The sequence below is a fragment of the Bos indicus genome, chromosome 11 (assembly GCF_029378745.1).
Source record: "Bos indicus isolate NIAB-ARS_2022 breed Sahiwal x Tharparkar chromosome 11, NIAB-ARS_B.indTharparkar_mat_pri_1.0, whole genome shotgun sequence".
Classification (NCBI taxonomy): Eukaryota; Metazoa; Chordata; class Mammalia; order Artiodactyla; family Bovidae; genus Bos; species Bos indicus.
Genome location: NC_091770.1, coordinates 1,984,319 through 2,002,143, shown reverse-complemented (window position 1 = coordinate 2,002,143; position 17,825 = coordinate 1,984,319). Strand labels below are relative to the sequence as shown.

At 56.8% G+C, this 17,825-nt stretch overlaps 1 protein-coding gene across 1 annotated transcript in view; it reads right to left on the bottom strand.

Moving 5' to 3' along the window:
• The window catches only part of KCNIP3 (potassium voltage-gated channel interacting protein 3), a 95,791-nt gene that overhangs the window by 69,512 nt on the left and 8,454 nt on the right, over positions 1-17,825 (bottom strand). Inside the window, exon 2 of the mRNA XM_070798199.1 lies at positions 10,761-10,926. Within this exon, the coding sequence (XP_070654300.1) occupies positions 10,761-10,926 (166 nt within the window). The remainder of the gene's footprint in view (positions 1-10,760; positions 10,927-17,825) is intronic.

Here is a 17,825-nt window from a genome sequence, read left to right as displayed (position 1 = left end):
GAGAGACGGTTTCCATCCCTCGGTCAGGAAGATCCCCTGGAGAAGGAAATGGCGGCCCAGTCCAGTATTCTTGCTTGGAAAATTCCATGGACAGAGGAATCTGGTGGGCTACAGTCCAGGGGGTCGCAAAGGGCTGGACGCGACTGAGCGACTAAGCACAGCACAGCAACACCTTTGGTTTGCTGCTGCCGCACTCAAATAAATTTGTGAAATGTTGAATGTCCTTTCACCTTGTAACAGCCACAAGTGGCAGAGCTAAGGTTCTTTGTTGTTTAAACATTGTTTTCAAAATACAGAAATAAAACCCAAGAGCATGGCTGATCTCCTGGGCCCTGCTGGGGCACTGTCCAATGCCTGCGGGGCACCTGACTGGCCAGGGGAGCAGAACTAAGCGGTGAAGAGGCCCGGACGTTTCACAAGCCTGTAAAGCTGAGAAGACGCGATGGCGTCCTCTCCTCTCTGGGGGAGAAGATAACCGCACAGGTGGTGGCTTCCGCCCTGAATCTTTCTTAGTTTCATGCCTGAGCAATAACATGTCCATGTTTCTTTTATTTCCAGCCCCTCTAAAAATCTGTTTCTTTTTTGCTTTGTCACTCTGCTGGTTGCCTCATTAAGGACTTCAGTAGGACCTGACACATGCTGTCTATTTGTAGAATGATATTTTTAACACATTGAGAAGGATGCTTTGACAATTCAAGCCAGCAGTGCCCACCTTTGTCTGTAACCTGGGGCCTCTGCTGCCTCATTCTGGAGCCCAAGCCCTCTCTCCTGGCCCCTCCTGGCCTCTGCCCCGTCCCTGCCTTGTCCCTGGGAGCCCTGGGCCTGGGCACCCGCGGCAAGGTGTGATAAAAGGCCCAGAAGTTGAGGCCCTCCCCATCTTGGTGTGGATTGCACGTTTGACATGCAGGTATTAAGTGTGACTTTTCCTGTTGGGTTTGGGCAGAGGTCAGCAAGGCCAAGACCAGTTCTGCAGGTCACATGAGGGGACTGAGAAACTGACTCTGTGACTCATCCTCTTGGCCCCACCAGAGGGCAGAGAAGAAAAAGGCTGGCGAGGCGAAGGGAGGGAAGGTCCTGGAAAGGCCGGCTGGTGTGCTGGGGCGTCTTCCCTCCACCCCTCTCCCCGTCCAGGGGGCCTTTGGTCTCTGTCCAGTTGAAGGGCTTCTGGGAAGCCTGTAGGCATCTGGGCATGTGTCCCCGGAGTCTGGGGGATGCAGGGCCAGGCGGGTGTGACTCACACCTGGAGGAGGTTAGGTGATGGTCCTGGCTACACTGGCCAGAGGCAGGCAGGAAGATGGCAGGGACCTGGACACCTATGCAGCGATAGTCACGGAGGCAGAGGGCACGTTTCTGCAGGGTCACTCAGACCCTGTGGAAGAGAACTAGGGGTCTGTCCTCCTCCAAGAAACACTGCCTGGAGAGGGGAAGTCTCAAAACTTGGGAGTCGAGGCTAAGCAGCTGCTGGGTGGTGGCACTGACCTGGCCACCGCTCTGAGCCAGAGCATTGCAGAGGAAGAGCAAAGATGCTCAGAGGTGACTGTGCCCTGCCCTCCTGCTCCAACCTGAAGCCTGAGACGAGTCAGAAGAAGGGATTCTGGGGTGAATGACAGTCTGGAGCTACAAGGCTTCCCGGAGCACCCACTAACACCTGAAAGATGACCACTGGAGGAGCACAACCTTTTATGCAAAGGGCTGGAAAGAGCAACTGCACAGAGCAACTGAAAGAGTCAGAGGTGATAAAGAATCACGCTTCCTTCAGATTGTTTTGCAAGTTGAAGTCAAGTACTTGTGTTTTAGCAGTTGCCCCTGGCTTAACTCCTCGCTCCCTGCCCCCAGGCAGCCCCTCCCACCCCAGCTAGGCTGTGAATCCCAGAACCAGCAGCCTCCAGAATTGGAAGGGGCTCAGACGGAGACCAGCATCCCAGCCTCTGATTGTCGTCAGACGAGGGACCTGAGGCCCCTGAGGCCCAGAGGCAGACTGCAATCTTCGGTGACAGAGGCCCACAGTATCCTCCTTCCCTTTCTAGAAAGACTGAGACAGAGGGAGCGAGAGAAAGCAGCCCTGAACCTGCCAAGGTATCGGGCAGGTAAAAAGATTTAGAAAAGATGCCTGAAGCCACCAGCAATGAAGACGTCCGTGGACTGAAGCTCCACTGAGCAAGGGTGCCCCCTGGCCCTCGCAGCTGCCCTGTGGAGCAGGTGCTGTTCCGTCCACTCTGGTTAGTGAGGAGGGGGCGCGGGGTGGCCAGGAGAGACGCTCCAGGTCACCAAGCAGCAGCAGCGAGTGGGAGCAGCTAGCAGTTTAGTTGCTAAGTCGTGTCCGACTCTTGCAACCCCAAAGACTGTAGCCCGCCAGGCTTCTCTGACCATGGGATTCTCCAGGCAAGAATACTGGAGTGGGGTGCCATTTTCTTCTCCAGGGGATCTTCCAGACCCAGGAAGCAAACCTGGGTCTCCACCGCCAAAGCCTTGGTGACTCCAGGCACCTCCTTCTGCCCCTGGGTCCACCCCCCAGACGTCTGTCTTCAAGGACCAACATCTTCAAAGTTTTGTCCTCCTGGAAAACAACAGCCTAGAGAGGGGAAGTCTAGCAACTGGGAGGCAGGAATTAGCGGCATCGTGAACAGAGATGGGGTGGGAAGTGGCGGGGGGCGGGGCGGGGGGGCAAAATTCCCCTTCTTTTGAAAAGCTGGGGAGTGACCCTGGGCTCCCATTCCTGACAACAGCACTGGCCCGAATGCTCCCTGGAAGCCCCTAAGGTTGCAACCGGCCCCCTCCTTAAATGCATACTCCCATCTGAGCTCCCTCTGCAAACCTTCACTGTATCAGAAGCCTGCCTTTATGCATTTATTTGGCTGTACCAGTCTTCCATCTTTGTTGTGGCATGCAGAATCTTTAGTCGCAGCTTGCGGGCTCTAGTTCCTTGACCAGGGATCGAACCCGAGCCCCCTGCATTGGGTGGGGAGAGTCTTAGCCAATGGACCACCAGGGTAGTCTCAGAATCGTCTCTTCTATTCCAAGAGTTTTATTACTGCTTTTGAAAGTTTTAAACCATTATTATTTGACTGATTTTTGAGATGATGGATTATATATTCAATTTTCATTTTTATCCTTAAAACATCATTCGTGAGTTTGACAAGTACTTGGCGCACCAGGCTCTCTGCCCCTCGAGCACTTTCCACACACAGGCCTTTACACAGGCTGGCTCGTTTTCTCTCATCTATGCTGTAGATGTCATATCAGTCTTTGATGCAGGAGCAGAGGAGTCTCCAGAAAGGGAGGGACAAGAGGAGAAGACCCCAGCAATGAGTCGGTGTGTACAAGGCAGGTAGGCCGGCCGGAGAGCGCCGGCTCCCTCCTGCCTGGGATGTACCTGAGTCCATGAGCCCTGCAGAGGAAGTCCCCTCCCACCCGCTTTCCTCCCCAGGCAGACGGGTGGGGAAACCCCAGCTTGGTACTCACTGCCCACCTGTCACAGGACAGGACTCTAAGGCTGGGGTGCCTTCCTGTTCTGCTTTCAGGACCACCTCCACCCCCCATCAGCCCTGCCCCATTCCTGGAGGGCACGGTTTTAAGCCCCAAGCCTGCCCCTTCCGGCACCCTGGTCCCCAGTCCAGCCCAGGCAGTCCTCACCTCGAGCCAGGTTCCCCGAGATGAAGCGGAAGAAGACGCTGATGATGTCACCCAGGTGCGTTGTGCAGCCCTGCTGGCACTCCTGCAGCCTCAGGGCAGGGTGCCGAGCTGGGCCAGGGGTCTCCCCGCGCCCCGCCATCCTGGGACCTGGTCCAGGGACCCCTTGTTCTGCCCAGCCCGCCAGCCTCTCTGTCCCCTCTCTGCCCGCCTCTCCCCAGCCTGAAGGCGCTCAGAGCGCGCTCTCTCTCCTCTGTCTCCTGATCTCAGTGCCCATCCTGTGGGTCTCAGTCGCCCCTCCGTGTCTCAGCCTCTCCGCCCTGTCCTGTCCTCCTCGTGCTCTGTCTTCCCCTCCCCGCTCTGGCCTTTCCCAGGACCGCCTGCCCCCCAGCCAGCCCTTCACCTTGCACCTGACCCTGGCTCCTCAGGACCTGGGTGCTCCCTCTCCCAGGAGACAGAAGGGCTCCTGCAGCTTCCTGGGCTGGGAGGGTGTGAGGGCGGGGTGGGCCCTGTTCCTGAGTTCCGCCACCACTGGAGGAGGTGCCCTTGTGTGATTTTCAACTGAGGGTGTGATCACACTGCAAAGGGGCCCTATCCAGGTCGCAGGACTTCTAGACAGCCAGAAAGGGAACTTCCTTGCCCCCGCCCGAGTCCCCGCCTGGGAGGCTCAGGGGCCAGGGACCCTGGGCAGAGCTGGGGGAACGGTGGGAACCTGACCTTTGGCTAGCTCTTCCCCTCTGACCTGTGCTCACTGACCCCAACCCCAAGCCCTGCTGGCACCTCTGCGGAGTAGAGAAAGGGGAGGTGGGAAGGGATCCTTGTTGCTGACGACCCCGGCCCGCATCCTGGAGCTCGCAGTGTGCACAGGCAGCTTGCTAAGGCCCGTCTGGGCATCCAAACAACCCCATGCGGTGCGTGTGACAGAGAACCGCATGTCAGCATTCTCCTCTGCTTTCTAACCTGCAGAATTCAGGTTGCCTTGGGGGTGCAAATGTGCTCAGGTTTTTTTTTTTTTTAAAGGCAATCCTCACCCCTTCCCTGCAGTCAGGGTGGCTCAGTTCTGCCCAGCAAAATATAAGCATAAATCTTCCAGAGAGTTCTGTGAAAGTGCTGCTTTCCCAATGTAGGCACTCCCACTTCCTCCTTTCCCCTGATTTTTCCTTTCTCTTGTCAGGAGCAAAGCCATGATGGCTGGAGCCAGAGCAACAACTGAGGGAAAATGCACACACACACACACACACACAATTGCAAGACCTTGACTCCGATATCCTCAAGCTGCTAAACCAGTGCCAGCCACTGCCTAGCCCAGGTTTCTCAGACAGGAGATACTAATACATGCTCCTGTCTAAATGAAGCCACTGTTGCTTGGGGTTGCTGTTGCATGCGAGGGCAGGCAAGTTGAAATATTCCAAGTGAAAGGCAAACTGTCACACCTTGTACTCTCAGCCAGTGAAAGAAAGTGCAGCGATTGACGGGGCTTCTCCAGTACCACCGGGAAGGGCGCGGCTCCGGCACAGCAAAGGCTGTGCAGCAGGTCCAGCCTCCAGACAAGCAGGTCTCCCCTTGGGTTGATGACCCAGCACATTCGATGGCACACAGTGTGTCTAAGAAAAGTTAGGATGCTCTGCTGGGGCCAGGGCAGGCCCCAGTAGAAGCTATGGTTTTGAGCAAAACCAGGCTTGCTTTTTTTTTTTTTTTCGGCAAAAATCTCTTCTTCTTGTGACACTATTTTTGGCTCACTCCTGGGCCCTCAGGGAGATGGAATCTCTGACTGACACCAGGTAGCCCTGAGACCTCAGTTGCCTGTCAGGAGCTGAGCATTTGGGACTTCCCTGGAGGTCTAGTGGTTTAAGAATCCACCTGCCAATGCAGGGGACACAGGTTCGATCCCTGGTCTGGAAAGATCCCACATGCTGCAACCAACATGCTGCCTGTGTGCTCCGCGACAAGAAAAGCGTCCACGATGAGAAGTCTGCAGACTGCAATGGAATAGCCCCTGCCCCGCAACTAGAGAAAGCCGGAGCACAGCAATGAAGGCTGAGCACAGCCAAAAATAAACAAACATACAAATTAGTAAATAAAACCTTAAAAAAAAGTAGAGAGAGCCGAATGTCCATCTCTCCCCCAGCTCTAAAGACACATGCGTGTACAGCACTCCGCCATCACACAGGTGCTGAGTATGAGCTCAGGGTCGGGGGTCCAGAAGCCCCAGGTAGGTGCATGTTCTACACACGGGCTCAGACCGGCAGATGCTTCACTACCGGACCACTGGGGAAGTCCTGGCGTCTCACTCTGAAACGTGACGTCGAGTATATCTTGGTCTTTCAAACGCATCAAACTTCTGTTAGCCTGTATTTATATATGCTTATGTATTACAGACAAGCTAATTTACCTTTCTGGCCCTATTCAGTTCAGTTCAGTTCAGTCGCTCAGTCGCGTCTGACTCTTTGCGACCCCATGGACCGCAGTATGCCAGGCCTCCCTGTCCATCACCATCTCCCAGAGTTCACCCAAACCCATGTCCACTGAGTCGGTGATGCCATCCAGCCATCTCGTGCTCTGTCGTTCCCTTCTGCTCCTGCCCCCAATCCCTCCCTGCATCAGAGTCTTTTCCAATGAGTCAACTCTTTGTCCCTGTACCTTTCCTTTTTTGAAAGGTGTTATTATTATAATTATTATTATTATTGATGTGGACCATTTTTAAAGTCTTTGTTGAATGTGTTACGACCTTGCTTCTGTTTTTACGTTTTGGTTTTCTTGGCCAGGGAGGCATGTGGGATCTTAATCCCTCAGGCAGGGGTCGAACCTGCACCCCCTGCTTTGGAAGGCGAATTCTTAACCATTGCAGTCTGCTGCGCTGCCAGGGAAGTCCTCCCCACACACACCTTTCTACTACCACTTTTTAAACCAGGGGTGCTGGTGGTGGCAGTGACTTTGTGATCTTCCAAGGGGTCGACAAAACCCCAGAAGAGATGAGCACCTCCCAGAGATGGAAGCAGTGGCCGAGATCCCGGGTCTCCATCTGGGGGAGGGCGCAGGACTGTGTCCCTTTATGCAGAGATGGCCACACTGTCATGCAGGAGCGGCTGCAGCTCCAGGGTCCCTGCCAGAACGGGTGGGGACGGGGGGCGTCCCCCACAGCAGCAGGCAGGACCCCGGCCTTTTCCCATCCAGGCCTCTTCCTCTGGTCCTCTAGAGTTTCTGCAAAGTTCCCAACAGCCTAGAGCAAGTGCCTCTCTGCTTACACCAGCCCGGCTGGACCCAGGTTACTCTGTGGATGGTGTTACTATTCCAGGCTTATAGTTAAAAACACCCAGTCTCACAGGCTTCATGGGAGCCAGACTTGAGAAACAGGTTGGTCTGATTGGTGGCTCAGCTGCGTCCGTGGCGAGGCCGCCTCGCATCCTAATAGGAAGGACTTTAAGATGCTGGGGAGATAAGCAGAGCAGCTCAGAGTCCCAGCCTCTGGGTCACTGAGGATGGGCCCCCGGTGTTGGGGGGGGAAACACTTCTGGGCCAAGGACGGGCGCTCCTCCTGAGTGGGGTGGGGGCCATGGCCCTCTCTGTGCTGCCGGGACCTGGGTCTACCCATCTTAGAGACCACCCCTGCTGACCTGCTGCCAACCCCATGCTGAGGCTCTTCTCAGCCAGGGCTGACCCCCCGGGCCGCAGCAGCCACGGGCCTGGCCCTTGTCTTCGTGCACCCCAGCCTCTGAGTCCCGCACACTCCTGCCATGTCGCAGAGGCTCAGGACACCTGTGTGTTCCACTGAGCCAGACCCCTGCTCCAGGGTGTCCCAGAAATCGGTGTCTCGGGCACCACTTCTGCTGATGGAAACCATGCCCACCCGCCATGAGGGCACAGTGCCCTGGCCACCTGCCCGCCTTCGGGAGGCCCTGGCCCAGGACACCCAGCCAGGCCAGGCTGAGCACGGGGACAGAGCGGTGCTGAATGGCACAGCTGGCCTCTGCACCCAGAGCCCGGGAGGCTCCCAAAGGAGCAGAGAGGCACCTTGCCTGGGCACAGCTGAGCGTTCCACGAGAGCCCTCGGAATGACCACATCAACAGTGCATCCCAGAGGGACACGCAAGGGAGCTGTTCAGACTGTGGCGCGAGGCCTGGGAGCAATGCCCAGTGGCTAGGGGGGCAGGCTGGGGGTCTCTGCTCCTCTGCTGCCAAGAGTGGCTGCTGCCTCCATAGACCCTGAGTTACCCCCATTTCCCACAGCTCCCGAGAGAAAAGGCAGGGAGAGTGCATCCAGGTGGGCACCCTGCCTGCAGCGCATGGAAGACGCCCCGGGTCAGAGCCCTCACTCAGCCCTGGCCCGTGTGACCCATGGACTCTTGTGACCTTCCTGAACACTTGCTCTCTAGGTTTAGTAAAACAGTGCGGCCCTCCACGCCTGCCCCACACAGCTAAGGGCACGTTTTCTGTGCCCCGCATGCCCCCTCACGGCCTGGTAGGGTGTCTGGTGAACAGGTCGCCAGGGGAATGGCAGGGCTGGGCAAAGCCCTTGGTGGTGTCCTAGGCTGTGCACCCCTTCCCTGCCCCCTCTGCCTCCTGGCCGAGACCAATCATTCAGCAAACACTTCCACACAGCTCTAGAAGGAGCTGCAGGGAACAGACCCTGCCATCCACAAACCCACCTGAGCTAAAGGTGGGACCTGTGGGTGTGGTCCCCTCTTGTGACCCTGGACACGCAGCCTGTTCCCTGGCTTGCTCTTCCGCGTGTCCACCCACAAGTAGGTGTGCAAGAGGCCTCAGTGCAGGACACTCCAGCACTGTCCTGAAGACCACAGCATGCCAGATGTTCCTCCTGGAAGGTGGAAGCTGGGGCTCAGCAGGAGAGAGTCCTGGGGCCAGGGAGAGGGCTGCTGGGTGGAGAGGACCCAGGACGGAGCGAACCAGACACGGGTCACCGAGGGGCTGTGAGGTCACAGGAGGAAAAGGAGCCTGTGCTGCTGCCAGGGAGACCTTGAGAATTGGAGCCTTGAATAAATGGATAAAGAAGATGTGGAAAATATATGTGTTCACTGGAAGGACTGATGCTGAAGCTGAAGCGCCAATATTTTGGCCACTTGATGCGAAGAACTGACTTACTGTAAAAGACCCTGATGCTGGGATAGATTGAGGGCAGGAGGAGAAGGCAGCAACAGAGGATGGGAAGGTTGGATGGCATCACCGACTCAGTGGACATGAGTTTGAGCAAACTCCAGGAGACAGTGAAGGACAGGGAAGCCTGCTGTGCTGCAGTCCACGGGGTCAAAAAGAGTCAGAGATGACTTCACAAGGACACAATGGAATATTACTCAGCCGTTAAAGAGAATGACATCCTACCATCTGTGGCAACCTGGATGGACCTAGAGACTGTCATACTCAATGAAGTAAGTCAGAAATAGACAAATACCGTATATCACTTATATGTGGACTCTAAATACAAGGCATATGCGCTTATCTGCAAAATGGGAACAGACTCACAGAGAGAACGGACTTGTGGTGGCCGCGGCTCAGGGGTGCGACGGAGAGAGAGTCTGGGATTAGCAGATGCAAACTGTTGCTTATAGGATGGATAAAAAAGGAGCTCCTACTGCGCAGCACCGGGAACTGTTCAATATCCTGTGATAAACCACGATGGGAGAGAATATGGGAAGGAATGGGGAAGGCAATGGCGACCCACTCCAATGTTCTTGCCTGGAGAATCCCAGGGACAGAGGAGCCTCGTGGGCTGCCGTCTATGGGGTCGCACAGAGTCGGACAGGACTGAAGCGACTTAGCAGCAGTAGTATGGAAAGGAATATATATGTATGTATGTGTGACTGAATCACTCTGCTGTGCAGCGTAAATTAACACGACATTATAAATCAACTACATTTCAATCAAATTAAAAATTTGTGCCTCCAGTGAGGTCACGTGGGGTCTGTCAGAGCAGACTCAAGTCCTCTAGGCGCATAGGACTGGCCACATGAGGTCGCCACTGCTCACGTCTGCTCCTTGTTCCTACCCTGATGGAAAACAAATTGCTTTTACTCTGCTGCAGAAAAAACAGTCCGTGAAGGTGTGAGCTTCCCAGTTAAGCTGTTTGCATGAACTTTTAGTGACTTCATGTTTCTGCTCCATCGCGAGAAGTGGAGAACCCCCATGGACCTCACACGTGTTCACAGGCTTCAGGGCCTCCACGGAGGCTGCTGTGGAGAAGAAAAAGGCCAGAGGAGGGTGGCAAAGCACCACAGATGGCAGGGGTTCTGGGAAGCAGATGAGTGTGCTGTGGAGTAGGGGTGCAAGTCAAGGACAGGGGCCTGGCCTGCACACATGGCTGACCCCCCACCATATCAAGCCTGGGATGCTGGGGGTCATGAATGTCCCCATTTTCCAGTCAAGGAGACTGAGTCTCTCTGGAAATCACAGAGAGTGTCTGAGACAATGAACAAGACACAGCACTCAGGGGTCCAAGTCCGCACCTTTTCCTTAAAGTCAAAGAGGCAGACTCTCAAGCACGCCTTGTGTGTGTGGTCATGGGAAGTGTGCGTGATACGTGTGCCTGTGTGCGGTGTGCATGCCTGTGTGTGCCCACGGGTTTTAGTGGGTGTGTATGAGTGTGAGTGTGTGGTATGAGCACATGTGTGTGAGAGTACGGGGCTGCACCAAGTCCCTCCTGCACCACTTACTGCATCACGGACACCCAAGTGCCCCAGCAAGAGCCAGGCCGCTGTCTGTGCTGCCAACGCCCGGAGCGCAGCCTGCGGTACATGGCCAGCCCTCGGGCTGTGCAGGCAGGACTGAGGAGGCCGAAGGCCGGGCCACCTCCTCACCAGGCCCCTGTAGCAGGGCATCAGCCCCTCTTTTCACCGAGGACTCAGGAAGAGTGTGATGCTAAAGGTCCCCCAGCCGGCAAGGCTCTGAAACCCCTTTCCATCCTCCTGGCTGGGAGAACCCCAGTGAGGGCCCAACACTCCCTGCCTCCCTGGGCCCTGCCTCGAGCTCTGTGCCCCGTGGGGCACGGACACCAATGCACAGGGACAGGCGTGAGTGAATAGAAGCCCCTCCCTGCAGAGGTCCAGGCTGGGGTCCTCAGGTAGGTCTCTGAGCTCAGGACAGACACCCACCCTCTCCCCAGGGGGCCCAGCCCCTACCTGAGCCCTGCGGGGCCGCGCTGGACAGGATCCACTTGACCAGGCAGCACCGCATCAGGGCCTGCCGGGTGAGCCTCGGCCGCTGCCACTTCACGCCCTCCTTCTTGCTCAGTGGAGTGCGCCCGGGCTCCCCCAGGAGGCTGCCGTCGGACACCTTCATCACCTCCTGCAGCAGGAACAGGCAGAGAGACCGTGAGCCCTGGTTCACCAAGGGCACCTGCAGATCGTCCCCTCCAGATCCTCCTCCTCAGGGAGGTCCTTCACTCCACACAGGCCCTTACCTTCCGGGGGCGTGTGAGAGGAGCCCCCTGGCCCACTGGACGATTCCCAGGGCACCACTGCCCCCGGCGTTGGTCACCTCCTGCCCCATCTCTCAACCCTCCCCCTCTCTCTCCAAGAAGCCTCTGTCCCTGCATGGCAAGGCCACCTTGCAAGCGCAGTGTCCGCTGGTGATCCAAGCTGGAGGAGTGGGCTGAGAAGGATGTTCAAGGCCACTGTGGGGCTGGGCACCCTCTGCTCGCAGGCACGCTCCCTGCCAGCCTCGCTAGGCTGATCTGTGAACACACACTCCCTCCACACAAGCCCTGCTCATGCTTTACGATCCAGCTAACAGGGATTCCCCAGATGGTCCAGTGGTCAAGAATCTGCCTTACAACGCAGGGGACATGGGTTGAGTCCCTGGTGGGGAAACTAAGAACCCACGTGCTGCAGGGCAACTAAGCCCTCGGGCAGCAACTACTGAAGCCCGTCCATGCCCTGGAGTGTGTCCTCTGCAACAAGAAGCCGCCACAATGAGAAGCCTACGCATCACAGTTAGCGAGTATTCCCCACGTGCCACATCTAGAGAAAGCCCGCACGTAGCAATGAAGAGCTCGTGCAGCCCCAAATAATAATCAATAGATTAAATAAAAATGTGAATGTGTTAGTCGCTCATTCGTGTACTCTTTTCGACCCCATGGACTGCAGTCCACCAGGCTCCTCTGTCCATGAGATTCTCCAGGCAGGCATACTGGAGTGGGGAGCCATCCCCTGCTCCAGGGGATCTTCCCCACACAGAGATAGAACCCAGGTCTCCTGCACTGCAGGCAGAGTCTTTACAGCCTGATTCACTAGGAAAGCCCAAGATAAAAATCAGTAAAACTTTAAAAAAAGATCCAACCAGAAAGCCATCTCCTGCATGAAGCACCCTGGCCTCTAAAGCTGCGGGCGTTGGGACTACCCTTGCATCCACATCTCCACCACGCATGGACTGTGCAGTGGTGACTTGCTGGAGGAACTCCCAGCTGAGGGCAGGGTCCGTGGGCTTCTCCACGGGGCACCTGCTCTGGCACATGATGGGGCCCTTGGAAGGAGGGAGGTGAGGGTCCAGACTGGCTTATCAACCTCCCCAGCACCCCGACACAAGTCTGTATGTCAGTCAGAGATCCCAGTCCAAATCCCTCAGTGACTAAGCCCAGAGATGGGGGTAGATCCACACTGGGCCACACAGCAAAGTCGGGCCTCCTTGCTTCACTCTAGAGCCCTCAATATTTTTTGCGTTCGTGCTCAGTCGCTCCGTCGTGTCCGTCTCTTTACGACACAAAGGACTGTAGCCTGCCAGTCTCCTCTGTCCATGGGACTCTCCAGGCAAGCATACTGGAGTGGGTTGCCGTTTCCTGCTCCAGGGGATCTTTCTGACCCAGGGATTGAACCTGGGTCTCCTGCATTGGCAGGCAGATTCTTTACCACTGAGCTACCTGGGAAGCCCCTGATTATTATTATTATTATTTTACCTTGAGGCAAATAGAGGCTGCAGAAGGGCCTGACGACTTCCCTGGGAGGGGGCACGTGGATGGAACCCACCACTCTACACTGCGTAACCATCTGCAGAAACAACTCAGACAACTGGCGGATGGAGTCTTGGGGCAGGGAGCTGCGGGTGAGTTGTTGAGATGCTGGGCTGTGAGCCCCACCGAGTGTGGGTCAGGAAAGGACAGCCAGCGGGCACAGTGGACCCCGGAGCTGCAAGACTTGTTTTCCTGCATTGATAAGTGGAGCACTCTCACCTGGCCTGCCCTCCCGTAGCCCGTCATTGGCCCAGCATCCTCAGCGCCCAGGCGGGCAGCAGGGTGGCCCCTCTGGGCATCTGCTGAGTCTGACTCGTTGCCTGTGCGTCATGCCCCCTGCTCAGGATGGCTGTGCCCCAGTTGTGCCTGTCGGGTCACGGCCCCAGGTCGCCCCCAGGTTCGCTGTACTCAGTACGCGCGATCTGAGTTCCAGGAGCGGGAGGAAGCAGCGCCCCCACGTGGGCCCTGGTTCTGAGTGGGTGGGCGGACTGGCCAGGATGATGGCCAGGATGATATCCTTCCAGGGCCATGGGATTTCACTACATTTACGCGTGCTCAGTCACTTCAGTCGTGTCCATCTCTTTGCAACCTCAAGGACTGTAGCCCGCCGGGTTCCTCTGTCCATGGGACTCTCCAGGCAAGAATACTGTAGTGGGTTGCCATTTCCTCCTCCAGGGGATCTTCCAGACCCAGCGATCCCACCCATGTCTCCTGTGACTCCCACATCGTAGGCAGACATTTATACGGTCCTGAAAAGTATATGAGTGTCTGAAACACATCACAAACAGATGTACATTCGGGCAAGTTCTGCAGATGCAGAGACTCCAGCACGGCCCCTGCGATGGGTGGGTTCTTGGGTACAAGGACCAGAAAAATGCACCCAGGTGGATGGTAACTGGAGAGGAATCAATGGTGGGGGACCCAGGCCATTCGCAGCCTCCCCGGGACAGACAGAGCCAGGCTTGGAAGACAGACCAGAGCAAAGAGCAGGCTGACGGACAGCCAGACCTCAGTCATGGACACCCGGGGGCCAGGACAAGGACCTCTGTTGCTGCTGGCGTGGCCATCCAGGGACACTGGGCCTGGGACCCCCCACTGGTGTCACCACCCTGTGGGAGTCTCGGCTGAGTCACTGGCTCCTGGTTCAAGGTCAAGAGCAAAGGAGTCAGACTGTCCCAGCCCACGTCATATGTCTCCTCTCTGGCTGCAAGGAGAGCTGCGAAAGCAAGCTTCTGGCCTTTTGGGTTCTTGCCTGTCCTCTGTGGTGGCTTTCCTAAACTTGACGAATAAGAAAAACCCTACAAACGTCCCCGAAACTGTGGAGTCTGAGCAAACGCTCAGGTGAGGAGAGGCTGGTGCGCTGCCTCCTGCGGGCTCTCGTTGGCTGGGGGAGCCCTCCAGGAGCTGAGCTGGCTCATGGCCCCACGAGGGCAGTCCGTATTTGGGGCTGGGCGGTGGGCCTCCTGGTCAGCTTTTGATGAAGCAGCTGTCTAGACCCAGCAACACCCAACCACTTATCCTGACTTTTGCGATCTTTCCAGCCAGGTCCCAGCTGCCCGTCCCCCCCGTGGCTGTTGCCCCCACAGGCCGCCCCTCCAACAAACATGCTCAGCAGCCCCTCCACGCTCTTCCCTTCTCCCAGGCTTAGCCTGGCCTGCTGTCGGGGGTGGTCAGTGGTGCGCAGAGCTATAGCCGGACTGGGCTCACCATCCCAACAGGGCAGAAAGGGGCTTTGGTGGGGGTGGCCGGAGGCCCCAGGTGCCAGGGATGCTGAGGGAGGCGCCCTACACATTAACACACACACACACACACACACACACACACGTGCACAGGCCCTGCTCAGGCTGACAGAGACCTTCTCCATTATTAATGATCTTATTCAGGAGAGAAAAGGCCTCAATGAATCAGGTCTTTATTTCAGCCCAGGAGGCAGGTGGGGGACGATGGGCAGCTGGCCCTTCATGATTTCATGAATTCTTTGCTGAACGCTCTGTACGTGGGCTGAGTGGAGAAGGTCAGAGGGGAAACCCAAGAGGGGCTCAGAGCCTGGGCAGGAGCTGTCTGTCGGTGCCCCTGCCTCAGGACAGCCCTGGGTGGCCGGCACGGGTGGCCCTCACGGAGCCCGCGGCTAGTCCTGAGGACTCTGTCTTGCAGTCAGGCCTGGGCTGTTGTGCTGAGATCCTGAGCAGGTGACCTGGGGTTCTGTCCTACTGAGACGGGGCCCTGCTGGGAGGGCCCACAGGGCAGGGCGGAGAACCCCACTCCTGCACTTCTGGGCCTTAAGGGCACCTCATTGTTATCACCCGCCCATTTTAAAGATGCGCAAACTAAGTCTCCCAGGTGGCTTCCCAGGTGGCCCAGTGGGTAAAGAATCTGCCTACAATGCAGGAGACACAGGCTGGATCTCTGGGTCAGGAAAATCCCCTAGAGGAGGAAATGGCAACCCACTCCAGTATTCTTGCCTGGAGAGTCCCATGGACAGAGGAGCCTGGCAGGCTACAGACCCTAGGGTTGTAAAGACAGGACTGCGCGGCTAAGCACAGAAGCACAAACTAAGCCTCAGATGCCTGGGGGCATGCCAGGGCCATGCTGTACTCGGGCCTCCTGGTTCCAACTTTCAGGGGGTCTCAGCCATGGGCGGTGCTGCGCGGCTTTCTGAGGCCTTGGAAGTGGGGGAGGGACGCCTAAACCCCCCTTCCCCTACACACTCCCCCCTCCCCCCTGCACACTCCCCTCCCCCTGCACACCCCTCTCCCTCCCCCTGCACACTCCCCTCCCCCTGCACACTCCCCTCCCCCTGCACACCCCTCTCCCTCCCCCTGCACACTCCCCTCCCCCTGCACACCCCTCTCCCTCCCCCTGCACACTCCCCTCCCCCTGAACACCCCTCTCCCTCCCCTGTACACTCCCCCTCCCCCTGCACACCCCTCTCCCTCCCCCTGAACACTCCCCTCCCCCTGCACACTCCCCTCCCCCTGCACACCCCTCTCCCTCCCCCTGCACACTCCCCTCCCCCTGAACACCCCTCTCCCTCCCCCTGCACACTCCCCTCCCCCTGAACACCCCTCTCCCTCCCCCTGCACACTCCCTTCCCCCTGCACACCCCTCTCCCTCCCCCTGAACACTCCCCTCCCCCTCCCCCCTGCACACTCCCCTCCCCTGCACACCCCTCCCCCTCCCCTGCACAATCCCCTCCCCCTGAACACTCCCCCTCCTGTACACTTCTCCACATCTCTACCTGCATTTCCTCCCCCTCACCTGCACAATTCCTCCCCCCTCCCCCTGCACACTCCCCTCCCCCACCTGTACACTCCCCTCTCCCCTGCACACTCCCCCTCCCCCTGTACACTTCTCTGCACCTTTACCTGCAATCCCTCCCCCCTCACTTGCACACTCCTCCTGGACATTCAAGATGGACTGCTTCTCCCTGTCAGGCCTCACTCAGATCAGGTGCTGGGAGACCCCCACCTCCTCACCCACACCAGTACCTGCTGTGATCCCCAGCACAGCTGGCTGTTGAACTAACCCTGTTTATTTGTTTACCTGGGTGCATTTCTGTCTCTTTCTCCTGGAATGTTGGCTCCTAGAGCCGGCCCTGGCCTCCTGTGTGAACTGCTCTTCCCCATCACAGAGCCTGACACCCAAAAGACCCTCACTTCCAAACCCAGCAGTAAAAGAACAAAGCCTCTAGCTGGCAGATGGGCAGACGACTAGCACAGACATGTCACCACGGAAGACAGGCAGGTGGCACGAAGCCCGTGAGAAGACGCTCCACATCATGAGCCGCCAGGGAGAGGCAAACAAAACCACAAGGAGATGTCACACTGTCGGAACGGCCACAGTTTCAAAAGGTCACAAAGGATGTAATTCTATTTACGTAGCACTTCAAAGTGGCAACAATTTAGAAACGGAACAGGTTAGTGGGACAGGGGTTAAGGATGGGGGGAAAGGTGGAAGAGGGGAGGTGGGTGTGGCTATGAAAGGTCAACACGAGTCCTTGAGGTGATGGAACTGTCACGTGTGTTAACTGCAGGGATGGAAACACGAACGGACTGCGTGTTTGTGTGTTTAAGTGCGCAGGGCTAAACACACACGAGTGCGTGTAAAACTGGGTGACGGGTCCTCGGGATCTGTTTCAGTTCTTTTTTAAATATTTATTTATTTATTTGGCTATGGCAGGTCTTGGTTTCAGGAACACAGGATCTTTTTTATTTGCTGCAGCATGGGGGCTCTAGTTCCCTGAGCAGAGATCAGTCCCAGGCCCCCTGCATTGGGAGCTCAGAGTCTTAGCCACTGGACCACCAGGAAATCCCCTCTGTTTTATTTCTTACAACTGCAAGTGAGTCTGCAATGGTCTCAATGAAGTTTCCATTAAAAAAAAATACTTGCACACATACAAAAAAAAAAGAATATTTTAAAAATACACACACACACACAAAACCCTCAATAAATATCCTAAAATGCCTGACTGAAAGCCCTCTGAAGCTCTTGCCATAATTCGCTGAGGCTTTCTCCCCTCTTGCTCTTGTCTGATGCATTTTAACAAGGATGGAGCCATCCTTTCATCCTCCATGGCCCTCAGGGGAGGCGATGGCCAGAGCTGGGTGGCAGAGACCAGTGAAGCCAGAAGATCTGGGTCGTGAGGTCACACAGCGTCCCCAGCAGTGAGCATTCCGAGCCAGGTCCCAGAAGTGGCCCTAGGCTGGCCCGGGACCTGCAGCCTCCTCCAAGGCTGACAAGGTAGCTTCAGGGCAAGCGCTGCAGCTACGCTGAGACATTTCTGGCCACTCAGCCCACACTCGCAGCTCCTGCCCTCCAGGGGAGTCCAGGGGCAGGTGTCAGCTTCCCTTCTTCCAAGTCCCAGGTCTAGGAGGAGTTGGGAGAGCAGGGGGTGTACAGAAAGGGCAGCGTGCTGGGGAGGCCTCTGCTTTCCATCAGGCACTGTGTTGGGTGCTTGGAGAGGTGCCATGTTTAAGCCCACATCCCTCTTTCAGGGTTCCTTAGGCCCTCCGGCAAATCACCCAGCTGGAGCACAAATCCTGAAATAGGTCTTTCTGATACCCTCTCACCAAGATCGCCATGTTCCCATCTGGTGTGTTCTCTGTTGCCCAAGGCCAACGGGGAGCCAGCCCCGCTCGTTCACATCCAGGTGTGTTCACTGTGGGGCTTTGGCTGGAGGTCATTGGCTCCAGGGCATTTCCCAGCTGGCTCAGGGGCAAAGAATCTGCCTCCAATGCAG